General features: G+C 47.0%; 1 protein-coding gene across 5 annotated transcripts in view; it reads left to right on the plus strand.

Moving 5' to 3' along the window:
• Window positions 1-17,474, plus strand: part of CEP350 (centrosomal protein 350) — a 140,813-nt gene that overhangs the window by 96,987 nt on the left and 26,352 nt on the right. For all 5 annotated transcript variants that reach the window (XM_054037450.1, XM_054037454.1, XM_054037451.1 and 2 more), the window contains one exon: window positions 974-1,118. In XM_054037450.1, coding sequence (XP_053893425.1) covers window positions 974-1,118 — 145 coding nt within the window. The remainder of the gene's footprint in view (window positions 1-973; window positions 1,119-17,474) is intronic.

Raw genomic sequence — 17,474 nt, forward strand, 5'->3', positions numbered from 1 at the left:
GGATGGATGATAGTTTCTCACGATTATATCAGGCACAGGAAGCTAATACTATGATTTTGATTTGAGTAATGCATTATGAAGTGTTTGTAGATATTCCATAGCATCAGGAATACAGCTGTGCCTCACACATAGTCTTGCAGGTTACAACATATAATGCCAGCTTGCTAGATAATTCTGGCTTTCTGCTCTGTTCAAAGTATTATGTCTGCTTGGCTTTGTAAGTTGCATCGTGGTAATTCTTGTTATCTGGGCTTTATACCTGGATGAAGCTGTGAGGCTAAATATGCTGTGTCAGCCACTGTCTGTGGAGACACTGCTCATCTCGACTTGCATTGAGTTTTACAAACACTTTTTCCTCTGGGAAAGTCCATTTAGAATGTGCAGCTGAAGAGCTAGTGCAGTATAACATCTAATGTGCCAAAGGTTGTATTCTGTCTGGGTAAAAGGGCTGTGACAAGCATACTGTTAGTGCTGTAAATAGATATCTGGAAGAGAATCTGCCCTTAAGAGAAGTTTTGCCTGGCTGGAAGTTGAGCCTGTGTTGTGGTGGTTGATGTAGGGTAATGCCTTGCACTTCCTCATATTGAGAGATGTCCTTTCAGTTTAGCAGGTATAGTTGGCAGCAGTTTTTACAAAAGTGTGGTTGCATCAACAGATATTCTAATCTGAAGCATACAAGTTTTCTTGTATAGCAATAAACTAGACCATGTAAGGCAGAATTACTGAGGTCCAGGCTCAAGATAAATGTCAGCTTTTGCTACTTTAGGTAGTTTTGTTCTGATACATAATACACTGAGAAAGATAAAGCTTTTGTTAATGTATCTGGATAGGTAGTTAGCTATTTGTTGTTGCTAAAGATTTATGACTAGAGAATACTTTCTTTCCTTGTAATTAACTCTTGTTGACAGTGATCTCATACTTTTAAATTGAGCTTCACAAGTAGTTACTTATTTTTTCTTTCGTCTTTGAACAGTCTCCTTCCAAAAGCAGTACATCTATGTCAAAGCAGGATTCCATCAAAGGAAGCCACAGAACTGGAGGGCAGCTGCATTTACCTGTGAAATCCCATCAAGTATCCCACAGTTGGTCTGATGAGTCTTTATCCATGACACAGTCAGGTAAGATTGAAGCTATCAAGAATACATTGTCTTGTGTTTAAATTCATTTCTCACATTCTTTGTTTTTGCAACCCAGTAAATTAACTCATACATCTAATTAAGTAAACTGAAAATATTTGAAATTGCAGTGACTTCAGGATTCTGTGGGAAGGTTTTTGTATTAAAGTTGATCACTTCAGTGTACAGCAATGAACAAAGTTTCCTAAATTGTGATGTCATTAACTGTTCTAGAAGCAATACAGAGCCTGAAAATCTGGTCTGAGAAGTTGGAGGAAATGATCTTTCAGATTCTTTGTTTTAAACCATATTGAGTTTGTGTACTTAAACACGCACGCCCATTGATATGAATGAGATCTTAAACATGTTGTTTTATTCATCAGTTCACTTTTATTGAAGCCAATGTTACTGACTTGGGGAACCCCATTCAGAATACTTTGACTTAGTTATTCATACCTAGGGATATTCTGCAGTTTGTGAGCATCAGAATGCCACCTTCATTGTAGGGAAGCTTGCACTGGGGTTGTATGTCTGTGCTTCATCTGCTCTGTAGGATGTAGTTTATCATCCTCTTAAGTTGCTCTACCTGACAACCTTTACCAGTAAGGAATTTTTTAAAAAATGGAAAAGGAGGAAATTGAAGCAAAATTCCTCTGACAGCAAATGACTTGCATTAAAATTAATCCTGAATTTAGAATGTGTGCGCTTATATACAAACAGCAGAAAGTGTCGGCCACCGCCAATGCAAAAAAGTTAACGCTTGGCATAGTATATTACAGGTAGAGCTGGTAATACCAACCTATTAAGGTTGCCTGATATTTCCATTATAAGACCGTGTGTTTGGTTGCTTGCAGTTTTGACAAACTTTAACCGTTCGGGCTGCAATTTTCCATGCTGGATATCTGCTTCAGACTGAATTTTCTTAGAAAATTTAAGCCAAAATGGTTCTGGTGTTTCTGAAATCAAGGCTAGGGAAAAATACATTGTTTTGCCCATGTAGAAAAATTCTGGCGCACTTTTTTGAGAAGCTGTAGAGCAAGGACTTTGGAGCAAAGACTTGAAATTTGACAGAGGGGTTGCCTTTGTGTTAAGAATATGCCTTTTTGCCTTCCCTATGGAAATCCACCCAAATTTGGCCAAGTTATAAGCATTGGAAAAATCAATACACACATGCTCAATAGAGACTTCCTAGAGTTTAGCACAAGGATCGCAAACTCAAATCACCACGAGGGCCACATAAGGACTAGTACATTGGCCCGAGGGCTGCATCACTGAAACCTTTTCATACAACAATACAAAAGTGTAGTCAAAAATGAAAAAAAATGAAGAGTAATATAGTATGCTATTAAAAGTCAATGTGTTAACTTTTTTTAAACTGTAATGCCGCGCCTCTTCCCGCCCCCTCCCTGCCCCTATTCCAACCCCTTCCCCAAATCCCCACCCTGGCCCTGCCTCTTCTCTGCCTCCTCCCCTGAGTGCACCGGGTCCCCGCTCCTCCCCTCTCCCTCCTGGAAAGTCCTAAGCGCCGCCAAACAGCTGTTTGGCAACAGGAAGACCTGGGAAGTAGGCGGAGGAGCAGGGACGTGGCGCGCGGGGGGAGTGGGGGAGCTTGGCTGCTGGTGGAGTCGGTGCCTATGGCAGGCCACAATGCGGCCCGCGGCCCGCGTGTTTGAGACCTCTAGTTTAGCAGCTAGGATCTCCAAAAGTTCTGAGGCAAGAGAACTGGGAGTGGCTGGGTAAAACAACTGCTATAAGGAGCTAGAAGGTTGGAGAGAGACACTGAGATAGGCCAAAGAGCCCAGGGAGGAAGACTGGGATTGAAAGCTAATGGGGATACAGAGGGAGGAAGAGAGACAGGGCGGGGGGACTGGGACTGGTGATAAAATGGGACTGTGAGTAAGGTGCTTGTGGGGGAAGACTTGGACAAGGAGTCTGGAGGGGGAGAACTGGGATGAAGAGTCCAGAAGGGATTCTAGGACTGACTGGGCAAGGCCACTGGGACTGGGAGGAGAAGCCTGAGGGTTGAAGACTTCGACTGGCTAAGTGAAGAGAATGGGACTGGGACAAGGTGCTAGGGGGGAAAGAGATGGGACTGAGACAAGTTTGAAGGGACAGAAGAATCTGTGCTCACTAGACATGCTCCCTTCCAGAGCTTGGACTAGAACCCAAGATCCCTAAGTTTCACTTTTCCTCTGCTGTCAGTCGTACCTGTGGAACCCACTGGCAAAGTGTCTCATCTCCCTTTAGTGCTGGTCCATATAGAGGATGACAACCTACTGATGCTATCAGTTACTCTGTTAGCTCAAAGGGAAGAGGTTTCTGTGGTGTATCTAACAGTTCCAGCCCTGCTGATGACCTATGTGAGTGGCAGTCTGATGCCACATGATGGAATTTGCGGTTTTTCAGCTTGCCTTTTAAAAATCTAGGAGATTACACACAAAAAAGCTACACACAAGAACATTAAAGTTTAATAAAGACAAATGCAAAGTGCTCCACTTAGGAAGGAACAATCAGTTTCACACATACAGAATGGGAAGAGACTGTCTAGGAGGGAGTATGGCAGAAAGGGCTCTAGAGGTTATAGTGGACCACAAGCTAAATATGAGTCAACAGTGTGATGCTGTTGCAAAAAAGCAAACGTGATTCTGGGATGCATTAACAGGTGTGTTGTGAGCAAGACACGAGAAGTCATTCTTCCGCTCTACTCTGTGCTGGTTAGGCCTCAACTGGAGTATTGTGTCCAGTTCTGGGCACCGCATTTCAAGAAAGATGTGGAGAAATTGGAGAGGGTCCAGAGAAGAGCAACAAGAATGATTAAAGTTCTGGAGAACATGATCTATGAAGGAAGGCTGAAAGAATTGGGTTTATTTAGTTTGGAAAAGAGAAGACTGATAGGGGACATGCTAGCAGTTTTCAGGTATCTAAAAGGGGGTCATAAGGAGGAGGGAGAAAACTTGTTCATCTTAGCCTCTAAGGATAGAACAAGAAGCAATGGGCTTAAACTGCAGCAAAGGAGGTTTAGGTTGGACATTAGGAAAAAGTTCCTAACTGTCAGGGTGGTTAAACACTGGAATAGACTGCCTAGGGAGGTTGTGGAATCTCCATCTCTGGAGATATTTAAGAGTAGGTTAGATAAATGTCTATTTGGTCCTGCCATGAGGGCAGGGGACTGGACTCGATGACCTCTCGAGGTCCCTTCCACTCCTAGAGTCTATGACTCTATGAATTAAGGTTGCACAGTGAAGCAGTCAGAAGCTAGGAAAAGCCAGAATTAATGTTGCCTGTGCACCCTTAATTTGTCTTCCTCATGTGTATGCATTATGATACATGTACTATTTTTTCCACATGACTCCTGCCTCCACGAGTGAACAGGATGGAAGGTGCTCATGTAATGAGCAGCTATTCAATATTTTATTTTATTTTCATTGTGCATTGTGTGGCCTTAAGCCTCATTTGCTGGACACTATTCAAACCCTGCTCTGAAGACAGAATTATTAATTCATTCATGGACTTTACTGTAGTGCTCATCACATAGTATCAGAATACTTCACAAACATCATTTGTACAACTTCCCTGTGCGAAGAGAAGGTGGTATTATCCCCCATTTTACAGATGGGGAAGTGAGGCACAGACAGTAAGGTCAAAGGTGTCCACTAATTTTGGGTGCCCAGTTTGAGGCATCTAGGACCTGTTTTTCAGAGTAGTTTTCATTACATAGCACTTTCTATGCTCAAAGCACAGCACTCATTGCCTTCAGTTGCAGCTGTGAGCACTCAGCATTTCTGCAAATCAAACCTCCAGGGTCTCAAATTAGGCACCCAGAAAATGAGGAACATCTAATTAGTGACCACCTGTGAGAAGTTTGGTTTAAGTGACCTGCCTGAAGTGACAGGAACTCTGTGGGAGAGGCAGGGATAGAATTCAGTTCTCTGGGCCAGCATTTCATTGCCTTTAACCATGAGATCATCCCTTCTTTTTCTGCAATCCCCTGCCTCATTCACTGCAGACCTTCCAACTTCTGCAACAAATGAAGCAGGGGTCCTCTACATATCCCCACAGCAGGTCCCTCTCCACAGCAGGTCCATCCAGTACACTGAATGAGGTGGGGATTACATGGAAAAAAATAGTGTGTAATCATGTAAGTTAAACATGTATCATAAAGAATAAGCAAAATGGACCAAATTGAGGTTGCATAGGCAACCTTAATTCTGACATTTCCTAGCTTTTCAGTGTTTGACTTTGCAACCTTAATAATGTTCTTATAACAGCTTTTGTGTGCACTAGAAAATATCAGGACTTGTCAGGACAAGTGTTTTCCATTTTGTTATAAAAATGAATACATAAAATAAACACATTCACGCTGATTAATTTTTAATAGCGTGCCACCTTCAGGGCACTGCAGCATAATTAAAACATGCAATAACTTGATAAAATTCTCTTAAAGTTGAAACAGAGAAAACCAAATAAACATATCAGTATGAATAGATTAAAAATAATGAATATGGGGGGCCAACAGTGAGCATAATGAGCTCTTTTGAAATAAATAGTCTTTCAAGTATTTGGTATTTTAAAATATGACGGAGAGACTAAGACTGGTGTCAGCTGGAGGAGGGATTTGGGGATGTATCACTGCATTCTAATGTTGGTCTTCATTGTTGCCCTTTTTCCCGCAACATGTGACATATGTAAAATCATCTTGGTTCATTAAAAAGACATTGTTGAGTTAAAAATAGATATTGCAGATTTATTTGCATGTGTAACTGATGCCTGAGATAAATAAAGACTTTTTAAAAATTAATTTACTTCTCACCATTTGTTTCCACTTCTGCATTTTTTTGTCAGCTTGAACCATGAAAATAGAATAGTCAATTTCGTGTTTGTTTATAATCTATTTCTGGTTCATATGTGCTATTAATACTTGAAAACACTTTAGAGGAAAGCTATTCCTTTAAAAAAAATTCATTAAAATTTTTCAAATGTCATGGCAACAGATTCCTTTGTTAGGCTTTGTAGAAACTTGCTTTATACAAAACCTGAATTTGGGCCTTAATTAACATGATGTTACTTTCACTTAAGCAGGAGGAATTAATTGTAATCAAGACACTTGCCGGAAAATAGGTACACTACCTCGGACTATGAGGAGACATCACATTCTTCCTGTCAAACACCTATATCTATTTTGTGCACTGCTTGTTTAAAAACGCTTTCATAAATATTTAACTACAAAACTTTACTGAAAAAGGAATGCATTTACTAGCTGCTTGTAATGAAATACCTTCTTCTTCGAGTGATTGTTCATGTGCATTCCAAGCAGGTGTGTGCGTGCCGCGTGCACGCCAGCAGGAAGATTTTCCCATAGCAGCGTCCGTAGGGTCGTCTCCGGCGCCCCTTGGAGTGGCACCTTTATGGCGCTGTATATAGGGGCCAGCCGACCCCCCACCGCCTCAGTTCCTTCTTACCGCCGGTGACGGCTAGCTGGAACTTCTCTTGCTCTTTAGCAATCGTGGCAGTGTTCTATTGTTCTTGTACATAGTTTATTAGTTAGTAGTTAGTGTTACTGTTAGGCCTGGTCCCCACTAAGTCCCCACTTCGGACTAAGGTACACAAATTCAGCTACGTTAATAACGTAGCTGAATTCGAAGTACCTTAGTCCGAACTTACTGCGGGTCCAGACGCGGCAGGGAGGCTCCCCCGTCGATGCCGCTTACTCCTCTCGCCGAGCTGGAGTACCGGCTTCGACGGCGAGCACTTCCAGGATCGATTTATCGCGTCTTAACCAGACACGATAAATCGATCCCAGAACATCGATTGCCTGCCGCCGGACCCTCCGGTAAGTGTAGACGTACCCTTAGATAGTTAGGTCAGTTGGGGGGGGGGGTTCCCCAACTTTTCGTTGCCCCGCTGGGGCATGCCCAGGTCCCCAGGGTTTAAACTCTGTTGGGACTGCGGGAAGTTTATGCCAAAAAGTGATCCGCACTCTTCCTGCTTGCGGTGCCTCGGGGAGACCCATCAAAGGAACAGGTGTCCTATTTGCTTTTCGCCCCAGGACTCTCAAGGATAGAGAGCAGAGACTTAAAGTCCTCCTAATGGAGGTGGCACTGCGGCCGCAATCAGATCCCGGACCTTCAGAGCCGGCACCCAGCACTTCATCCTCGGTACGGAGTGCCCCGGCACCGGAGATAGGTCGTGAGGCCTGGGCCCCAAGACCCCGGCACTGCAGAGAGTCAGCGCATAAGAAATCGTCTTCGATAAGACGCCGCTCTCCTTCGCCAGTGCCGGCTAAAAAGAACAGGCCGCAGACCGAACAATCTCCCCACGGGGACTCTAACGGTCGGGCGCAGTCCACGATTGTTTCGGGGCAACCCGTGCCGCAGACCCATCCAGCCATCCCGTTGACTCCCGCCCCGGAGAGGGCAAGGTCAAGTCCGGAACGCCATAGATCCCCAGACATTATGAAGGAGGTCCGCCTTCCATCGACGCCTGAGGCGTTCGAGGCCGCCTCAGACCTCTTGAACCTTCCAGTGCCGGCGTCGCCGCACCGGTGCAGACAACCTCCGGCTGCCGCCGGGCCCCAGTATCACTCTAAGGGTAAACCGGCGATGCGCTCACCGCACTCTCCACGCGGCGCCACAGTAGGGGCACCGGCGCGAGCACCCCAGCCGGCGACTGTGGGTACCGCTCCTCCGATGTCCTCCTATTCAGAGACTTCTGACTCGGAGGCGGACTCCTACTGTTCTAACAGATCGAGGAGCAGATCGTCCTCGCGTAGGAGTGCCCAATCATACCTGCCACAGTGGCATCAGCAGCGAGAGTGGCAACCACCTCCACAGTGGCCGTTCTGGACGCCATGGGCCTACCATCAGTCAGTGGGTCAGGCGTACGAGCCCTGCTCAAGAACCGCTTCCGTCTCCTCAGCGTCTGGGGCACCACCGCTAATGCCACCGGCACCGCCGTCTGACAGGAGTGTGCCACAAGGCATTACGGCACCCTCAGGTCAAACAGTGGCACCGACAGGGGCTTTGCTTCCTTCAGTGCAGGCACCGCCCACCACTCCTCGGCGTTCGGTGGCGACCCCGGTACCGGCCGCGGTGCCGCATCTTGAGCCCGCACCGGCCGCGCAGCCGGAGTACCGTGTGTCGCAGGCCCTTACACAGGGAGACGTGCTAGATGAAGGGCAGCTACATGGAACATCTTCCTCTTCATCTCTGGATGAGGCAGTAGCGGGAACTTCTGCTGCTCCGGCTTTAGAGGATAATAGACTCCTCCAACAGCTCCTTACTCAAGCGGCCCAGAGCCTCTTGATACAGATGGAACAGATCGAGGTGGACACCGATCCTGTAATTGATATCCTGGCCCCGTTGGGCCCATCTAGGGTGGCCCTACCCCTCATAAAAACCATTGCGGACACAGCCCGCACTTTGTGGCAAACTCCAGCCTCATTGGCCCCTACAGCCAAAAAGACTGAGAGGCGGTATTTTGTCCCAACCAAGGGCTATGAACATCTTTACACGCACCCCCCGCCGGACTCCCTGGTGGTGGATGCGGCCAACCAGAGGGAGCGACAAGGTTTTCAGGGATCCACTCCTAAAAATAGAGAGGCTAAAAAGTTGGACCTCTTCGGATGTAAGGTCTATTCAACGGGGGGCCTACAGTTGCGTATTGCCAATCAGCAGGCCATAGTGAGCCGGTATGGACACGACACGTGCTCGGCTTTGTGTAGGTTTACGGCCCTCCTCCCGCAGGATTCACGAACCGAGTTCTCGGCCCTTGTCGAGGAGGGCAGATTAATTACTCGAGCTTCCCTTCAGGCAGCCTTGGACGCAGCCGATTCGGCCTCGCGCATGTTGGCTACTGGTCTCGTCATGAGGCGCGGAGCCTGGCTTCAAGTTTCCGGCCTTCCTCATGAAGTCCAACAGACTATACAGGACTTACCTTTCGAAGGGCCCACGCTTTTCTCAGAAAAGACGGACAAACGGCTCCATAGCCTAAAGGACTCGCGGACCACCCTCCGTTCTTTAGGCCTACACACCCCTGTTACTCAGCGTAGGCAGTTTAGGCCGCCACAGGCCCCGCGTCCGTATCAACCTCAAAATCGAGGTGATGCTGTGCGCAGGAGACTGTGGACTGGCAGGAGGAGGCAACAACAGCAGCCCTTCGGACAGTCTTCTGCCCAACCAAGGCCTCCGCAGAGGCCTAGGCCACCATTTTGAGGGTTCGGTCAGGGACGGCCTACCGGACAGATCTCTGGATCCTCCCAACCTTGTCTTTTCATCACGTCTGTCCCCCTTCTATCGTGCGTGGGCCCGGATCACGTCAGACGCTTGGGTGCTTCGCATGGTAGAGGAGGGATATTCTATCCAGTTTTCCTCCCTCCTGCCCCACCAGCCCCCCTCTCCGTCCCTCTTCAGGGACCCCTCTCACGAGCAACTTCTCCTTCAAGAAGTTCAGTCCCTCCTTACAGCAGTGGCAGTGGAGGAGGTGCCTCCAGAACTACGGGGCAAGGGCTTCTATTCTCGATATTTCCTAATACCGAACGCGAAAGGGGGCCTCAGACCTATTCTGGACTTGCAGTGTCTCAACAAGTTTGTCAAGAAGCTCAAGTTCCGCATGGTCTCCCTGTCCTCCATCATTCCTTCCCTGGATCCAGGAGACTGGTATGCCGCCCTCGACTTAAAGGATTCATACTTCCATATCACGATAATCCCTCGCCACAGATGTTACCTCAGGTTTCTCGTCGGCGACGTTCATCTACAGTTCACGGTCCTACCCTTCGGTCTATCAGCAGCCCCAAGGGACTTCATGAAGTGCATGGCAGTCGTGGCAGCCTTCCTCTGCAGGCAAGGGATCCAGGTATTCCCTTACCTGGACGATTGGCTCATCAAGGGCAGGACCAAGGCACTCGTGGCGGCTCAGGTGATCTTCATCAGGCACACCTTCCGCTCCCTCGGCCTCTTACTCAATGAGGCCAAATCCACTCTTTCTCCAACACAAAGAATCGAATTCATAGGAGCACTTCTGGACTCGACACAAGCCAGAGCATATCTCCCAGAGGCCAGATTCCGAACTTTGTCAATCATTATTCTCGGCCTCCAAAGTTACCCTACCACCACAGTAAGAAGCTGCCTCAAATTACTAGGGCACATGGCAGCATGTACCTATGTCGTCAGACACGCCAGGCTCAGACTGCGCCCTCTCCAATCTTGGTTGGCAGGGGTTTATCAGCCAGTCAGGGACTCCCTAGGCTCAATGGTGATGTTACCTCGTCCGGTGTTGGACTCCCTCCAATGGTGGCTCGACCCACGGGTGGTCTGCACGGGGGGTCCCTTTCCTCGAACCAGAGCCCTCTCTGACCCTGGTAACGGACGCATCGGATGGGGTGCACATCTGGGCCACCTTCGGACCCAAGGTCTTTGGTCAAGGGAGGATCTTTCATTGCACATCAATGTCAGGGAATTGCAAGCAGTACGCCTCGCATGCATGGCATTCAAGTCCCAGCTCGTGGGCAAGTGCGTTTCTGTCCTCACAGACAATACTCCAACGATGTTTTATATCAACAAACAGGGTGGTGCTCGCTCCTCTCCCCTTTGCCAGGAGGCCCAAGCATTATGGGACTTTTGCGTACAGAATGTAATTCACCTGATAGCATCCTACCTCCCCGGCACGCACAACGCGCTTGCGGACACTCTCAGCCGCTCGTTCCAGGGTCACGAGTGGTCTATCCGCTGGGATGTAGTTCTCTCAATTTTCCAACTCTGGGGTCATCCCCGGGTGGACTTGTTTGCTTCCAACGAGAGCAGGAAGTGTCGTCAATTCTGCTCCCTCATGGGACACCATCAGGGATCCCTATCAGACGCGTTCCTCCTCTCTTGGGCAGACGGGCTTCTTTACGCCTTCCCCCCGATTCCCTTGATTCACAGGGTGATCCTCAAGGCCCGCAGAGATCATGCTCGACTCATCCTCATAGCTCCTGCGTGGCCACACCAGCATTGGTACGCGTCTCTCCTACACATGTCTACGAGGGTTCCGCTCAGGTTGCCCCTACTACTGGACTTGATCACGCAGGATCGCGGTCGCCTCCTTCACCCGAACCTGGAGTCGCTCCACCTCACAGCTTGGATGCTCCATGGCTAAACCCACTGGAGTTACAATGCTCCCATCAGGTCAGACAGGTCCTGTTGGGCAGCAGGAAGCCGTCGACAAGGTCTACTTATTTGGCCAAGTGGAAGTGCTTCTTCCTCTGGGTTACACAGCATGGTCAGGGCCCCTTGCTCGCCCCGATCCCTCTCATCTTGGACTATTTGCTACATCTGAGACACCTGGGACTAGCTCTCTCATTGATTCGAGTCCACCTTGCTGCAATCTCCGCATTCCACCCTGGAGAGGGGGGGACCTCAGTGTTTGCAAACCCACTTGTTGGACGGTTCCTTAAGGGTCTTGACAGATTGTTCCCACATATCCGTCAACCTGTCCCTGCTTGGGACCTCAACTTGGTCCTGTCTGTCCTCATGGGGGCCCCGTTCGAGGCACTGGCTTCATGCTCGCTGTTATACCTCTCATATAAGGTCGCGTTCTTGGTGGCTATCACATCAGCACGAAGGGTATCGGAACTCAGAGCTCTGACATCTGAGCCTCCATACACGGTCTTCCACAAGGACAAGGTCCAACTCAGGCCACATCCTGCATTCCTACCTAAGGTGGTTTCCCCGTTTCACATGGGTCAAGACATTTTTCTCCCTGTGTTTTATCCAAAGCTGCACTCCTTGGCTAAGGAGCACAGGCTGCATTCTCTGGATGTTCGCAGGGCTCTCGCGTTTTATATAGAAAGGACGAGACCCTTCAGGAAGTCGACCCAACTTTTCGTAGCTGTGGCTGACAGTAGGAAGGGGCTCCCGGTCACGTCACAGAGGATCTCGGCTTGGATCAGAACCTGCATCCAGGTGTGCTACAGTCGGGCCAATGTACCAGCCCCGCCTATCACGGCCTACTCCACAAGAGCGCAGGCCTCTTCAGCTGCGTTCCTGGCCCACATCCCAACACAGGAAATCTGTAGAGCGGCCACCTGGTTCTCGATCCACACCTTTACAGCTCACTACACCATTACGCACCACGCTAGGGAGGATGCTGCATTTGGCCGAGCAGTCCTCCAGTCTGCAGTGACCTCCGACCCCACCACCTAGACTTGGGCTTGTGAGTCACCTGCTTGGAATGCACATGAACAATCACTCGAAGAAGGAGAAACGGTTACTCACCTTCTCGTAACTGTTGTTCTTCGAGAGGTGTTGTTCATGTCCATTCCAATACCCACACTCCTACCCCTCTGTCAGAGTATCGGCGAAAAGGAACTGAGGCGGTGGGGGGTCGGCTGGTCCCTATATACAGCGCCATAAAGGCGCCACTCCAGGGGGCGCTGGAGCCGACCCTATGGACGCTGCTATAGGAAAATCTTCCGGCTGGCGTGCACGCAGCGCGCACACACCTGTTTGGAATGGACATTGAACAACACATCTTGAAAAACAACAGTTACGAGAAGGTGAGTAACCGTTTCTTACTGCTACTTACTGTTGCTGTCTTTTGGTGAAATGAGGCACTGGTTATTTAACTGAAGTGTAAATTGCTATTGGGTCATGAAGAACTAGCTGGTCACCTGGTGCTGCTGACTTTTCTTCTTAATTTCAGCTGGTTTTATAGTCTCTATGCCAATGGGACTGTAAATTAGACTGAAAACTATTAATAATATAATATTTATTATTTGTATTTTGGTAGTGCCAGTCATGGACTAGGATCCCATTGTGCTAGGTTCTTTACAGACACAGAACCAGTGGTTTCCCCAGGAATTGAAATTAGGGGGGGTGTTCGAATTTACGGGGGGGGAGGGGGTGTCAGGGCTGATGAGTCATATAAAAGAGATATGAATAAAGTAAATGTTTTGTTAGGATAATGCAAATTTAACATAAGGATAATGCAAGTTACACCAAAACACATAACAGGTCTAGATTTCTAAAAAAATATAATTTTTTTTAAATGTATTTAATTTAAATTGACTTTTGAAAAGTAAGCCATCATGGGATAAGAGGGAAGTCCTCTCATGGATCAGTAACTGGTTAAAAGATGGGAAACAAAGGGTAGGAATAAATTATCAGTTTTCAGAATGGAGAGAGATAAATAGTGGTATCCCTGAGCGGTAGGTACTGGGACCATTACTGTTCAACATATTCATAAATGATCTAGAAAAATGGGTAAACAGTGAGGTGGCAAAATTTGCAGATGATACAAAACTATTCAAGATAGTTAAGTCCCAGGCAGACTGCGAAGAGTTACAAAACTGGGTGACTGGGCAACAAAATGGCAGATGAAATTCAATGTTGATAAATGCAAAGTAATGCACACTGGAAAACCATCTCAACTATACATACAAAATGAAGGAGTCTGAATTAGATTTTAACACTCAAGAAAGAGAACTTGGAGTCATTGTGGATAGTTCTCTGAAAACATCCACTCAATGTGCAGCGGCAGTCAAAAAAGCGAACAGAATGTTGGGAATCATTAAGAAAGGGATAGATAATAAGACAGAAAATATTATATTGCCTCTGTATAAATCCAGGGTACGTGTACACCTTGAATACTGTGTGCAGATCTGGTCACCCCATCCCAAAAAAGATATATTGGAAATGGAAAAGGTACAGAGATGGGCAACTAAAATGATTAGGGGTATGAAACAGGAGGAGAAATTAAAATAACTGGGAATTTTCAGCTTAGAAAAGAGACTATTAAGGGGGATATGATAGAGGTCTATTAAAATCTTGACTGATGTGAAGAAAGTGAATAAGGAAATGTTATTTAATCCTTCACATAACACAAGAACTAGCAGTCACCCAATGAAATTAATAGGCAGCAGGTTTTAAAAAAACAAAAGGAAGTACTTCTTCACACAACATAAAGTCAAACCCATGGAACTCCTTGCCAGGGGATGCTGTGAAGACCAAAACTATAACAGGATTAAAAAAAGAACTAGATAAATTCCTGGAGAATAGGTCTATCAGTGGCTATTAGCCAGGATGGGAAGGGATGCAACACCATGCTCTGAGGGTCCCTAGCCTGTTTGCCAGAAGCTGGGAATGGGCAGGGGATGGATCACTTGATGATTACCTGTTCTGTTCATTCCCTCTGAAGCACCTGGTCTTGATCACTGTTGGAAGACCGGATACTGGGCTATATGGACCATTGGTCTGTCCCAGTATGACCATTCTTATGTAAAAATTAATAAGAATAATAAAAATGTTTAGTACAGAAACGCCCCAACATAATGACCTCTCAAGATAGCAACTATGTGAGATAACAATCTTGGCAAATAATGCATTTTAAAAATCTTGGCCTACTAGGAAACATATTTATATAAGTTTCCATTCCCAGTCACAAATCTAGCATTCTGGAGCAAAGTCACTAAAATATAGTCCAACAAACAAATGTTTATTTAACATACCCCTCACTTTTCCCTCCACCGCACCCCACTCACCAGTGTTGTCCTTGATCAGTGGAGACTCCGAGTTCAGAGGTGCTTTCACGTGAGTACACCCAGGGCCGGTGCTACCATTTAGGCCAACGAGGCAGTTGCCTAGGGCGCCAAGTTTTGAGGGCGCCAAAAAGCGGCGCCCCCATTTTTTTTTTTTTTATTTTTTTTTTTATTATTTTTTTTTTACAGCGGCCGCTGCGCTGGGAGGGAGAGGGAGTCTGAGCTGCCAGCAGGCAGCCCAGGGGAACCCCTGGGTCAGAGCTGCCGCACGGATCCCTGGGCCGGGGGGTGGAGAGCTGCCATGGGGGGGAGCATTTTGGGAGGGGGGGAGCTGCCACAGGGCTGGGGTGGGGCGCAAGGTGGAACTTGCGCCTAGGGCACGAAACTTCCTTGCACCGGCCCTGAGTACACCCCCCAGGTGGGGGGCAAGAAGGCACCTTGCTCGTTCCTCCAGCTGCTCACCGTTCGCTCTGGCCACTGCTGTTCGTTGTGCCACCATTTACTCCACCACTCTGTTGCCAATAGCCCTGCGCAGTCACCTTCTGCTGCCACTGTGACCTCTGCGAGTTGGTCTCTTGAGGTTCCACCAGCTCTCAGTGATTTCAGCTGAGCTCTCAGTGGGGGAAGCTCGCTGCTAGTGCAGTCTGGGCTATCTCTTGCACAAAAACACTGTACCCACAGGAACACTGTCCCCACAGCAGGACTAAGCACTTAGACCTGATTATCAGTGATTTCAGCTGCAGTGGTCACTTAACAGAACAAAAGACTATCTATGGAGCCTAATCAGCTCTGTCTTTAAACAGTGGAGAGGGAAAGGTCCCCACCCTCCCTCTTGATGCCCTTAATCAGCACAGGCTAAGTACAGTTCTACTGCCCTTTACTCATACAATAAGAACAACATTTCATTCTCTTCCCCTCCCCCCCTCGCATTCAAGTGATTTGTAACCCAACCCCAGCCAATCTATCACCTGGGCAATACAGCTCTGTTTGCTGGATACCTAGGTAGATTAGGTGTGAGTGTAAATACAATCTGGTCCTGAAGCCTTTCCCCCCAGCCCCAGCTCATCACTAGCTGTCAGGGAGAGCTCATTTAGACTTTGCTTACAAATCATCATTTGAAATTATTAGGTTGGCCAACATCACTGAAATGAATGCACTGACATTGTCATAAAAACAACAGCTGTATAAGGAAGCTAGTCTATATTCATACTTTTCAAATCTATTCTACTTTTTCAGATACACATTTTATCATGCACTGTGTATGCTTTTAAAGTGTGTATTAATGTTTCAATTTCAATTCAAATTTCCAAACAGTCACTAAACTGGCATGTTTCAGAGTAGCAGCTGTGTTAGTCTGTATCCGCAAAAAGACCAGGAGTATTTGTGACACCTTAGAGACTAACAAATTTATTTGAGCATAAGCTTTCGTGGGCTACAGCCCACTTCATCGGATGCATAGAATGGAACATATAGTGAGGAGATCTATATACATACAGAGAACATGAAAAGGTGGGAGTTGCCAAACCAATTCTAAGAGGCTAATTAATTAAGATGAGCTGTTGTCAGCAGGAGAAATAAAACTTTTGTAGTGATAATCAAGATAGCCCATTTAAGACAGTTTGACAAGAAGGTGTGAGGATACTTAACATGGGGAAATAGATTCAATGCTCAGCCATTCCCAATCTCTATTTAAGCCTAAATTGATTGTATCTAGTTTGCATATTAATTCAAGTTCAGCAGTTTCTCGTTGGAGTCTGTTTTTGAAGCTTTTCTGTTGCAAAATTGCCACCTTTAAATCTGTTACTGAATGGCCAGAGAGGTTGAAGTGTTCTCCTACTGGTTTTTGAATGTTATGATTCCTGATGTCAGATTTGTGTCCATTTATTCTTTTGCATAGAGACTGTCCGGTTTGGCCAATGTACGTGATAGAGCGGCATTGCTGGCACATGATGGTATATACCACTTTGGGAGATGTGCAAGTGAATGAGCCCCTGATGGCGTGGCTGATGTGATTAGGTCCTATGATGATGTCACTTGAATAGATATGTGGACAGAGTTGGCATCGGGCTTTGTTGCAAGGATAGGTTCCTGGGTTAGTGGTTTTGTTCTGTGGTGTGTGGTTGCTGGTGAGTATTTGCTTCAGGTTGGGGGCGCTGTCTGTAAGCGAGGACAGGTCTGTCTCCCAAGATCTGTGAGAGTGAGGGATCATCTTTCAGGATAGGTTGTAGATCTTTGATGATGCGCTGGAGAGGTTTTAGTTGGGGGCTGAAGGTAACGGCTAGTGACGCTTTGTTATTTTCTATGTTGGGCCTGTCTTGTTGTAGGTGACTTCTGGGTACTCTTCTGGCTCTGTCAATCTGTTTTTTCACTTCAGCAGGTGGGTATTATAGTTTTAAGAATGCTTGATAGAGATCTTGTAAGTGTTTGTCTCTTCTGAGGGATTGGAGCAAATGTGGTTGTATCTTAGAGCTTGGCTGTAGACAATGGATCGTGTGCTGTGTCCTGGATGGAAGCTGGAGGCATGTAGGTAAGTATAGCGGTCAGTAGGTTTCCGGTATAGGGTGGTGTTTATGTGACCATTGCTTATTAGCACAGTAGTGTCAAGGAAATGGACCGCTTGTGTGGATCGGTCTAGGCTGAGGTTGATGGTGGGATGGAAATTGTTGAAATCATGGTGGAATTCCTCAAGGGCTTCTTTTCCATGGATCCAGATGATGAAGATGTCATCAATGTAGTGCAAGTAGAGTAGGGGCCAGTAGCGTAGCTAGGGATGGTGCAGGGGAAGCAGCTGCTTCCCCTCAGCACATTTTCCAAAAGCGGCGCCTTAGTTAGGCGTTACCATGGCGCCA

This window comes from Malaclemys terrapin, chromosome 8 (assembly GCF_027887155.1).
Source record: "Malaclemys terrapin pileata isolate rMalTer1 chromosome 8, rMalTer1.hap1, whole genome shotgun sequence".
Classification (NCBI taxonomy): Eukaryota; Metazoa; Chordata; order Testudines; family Emydidae; genus Malaclemys; species Malaclemys terrapin.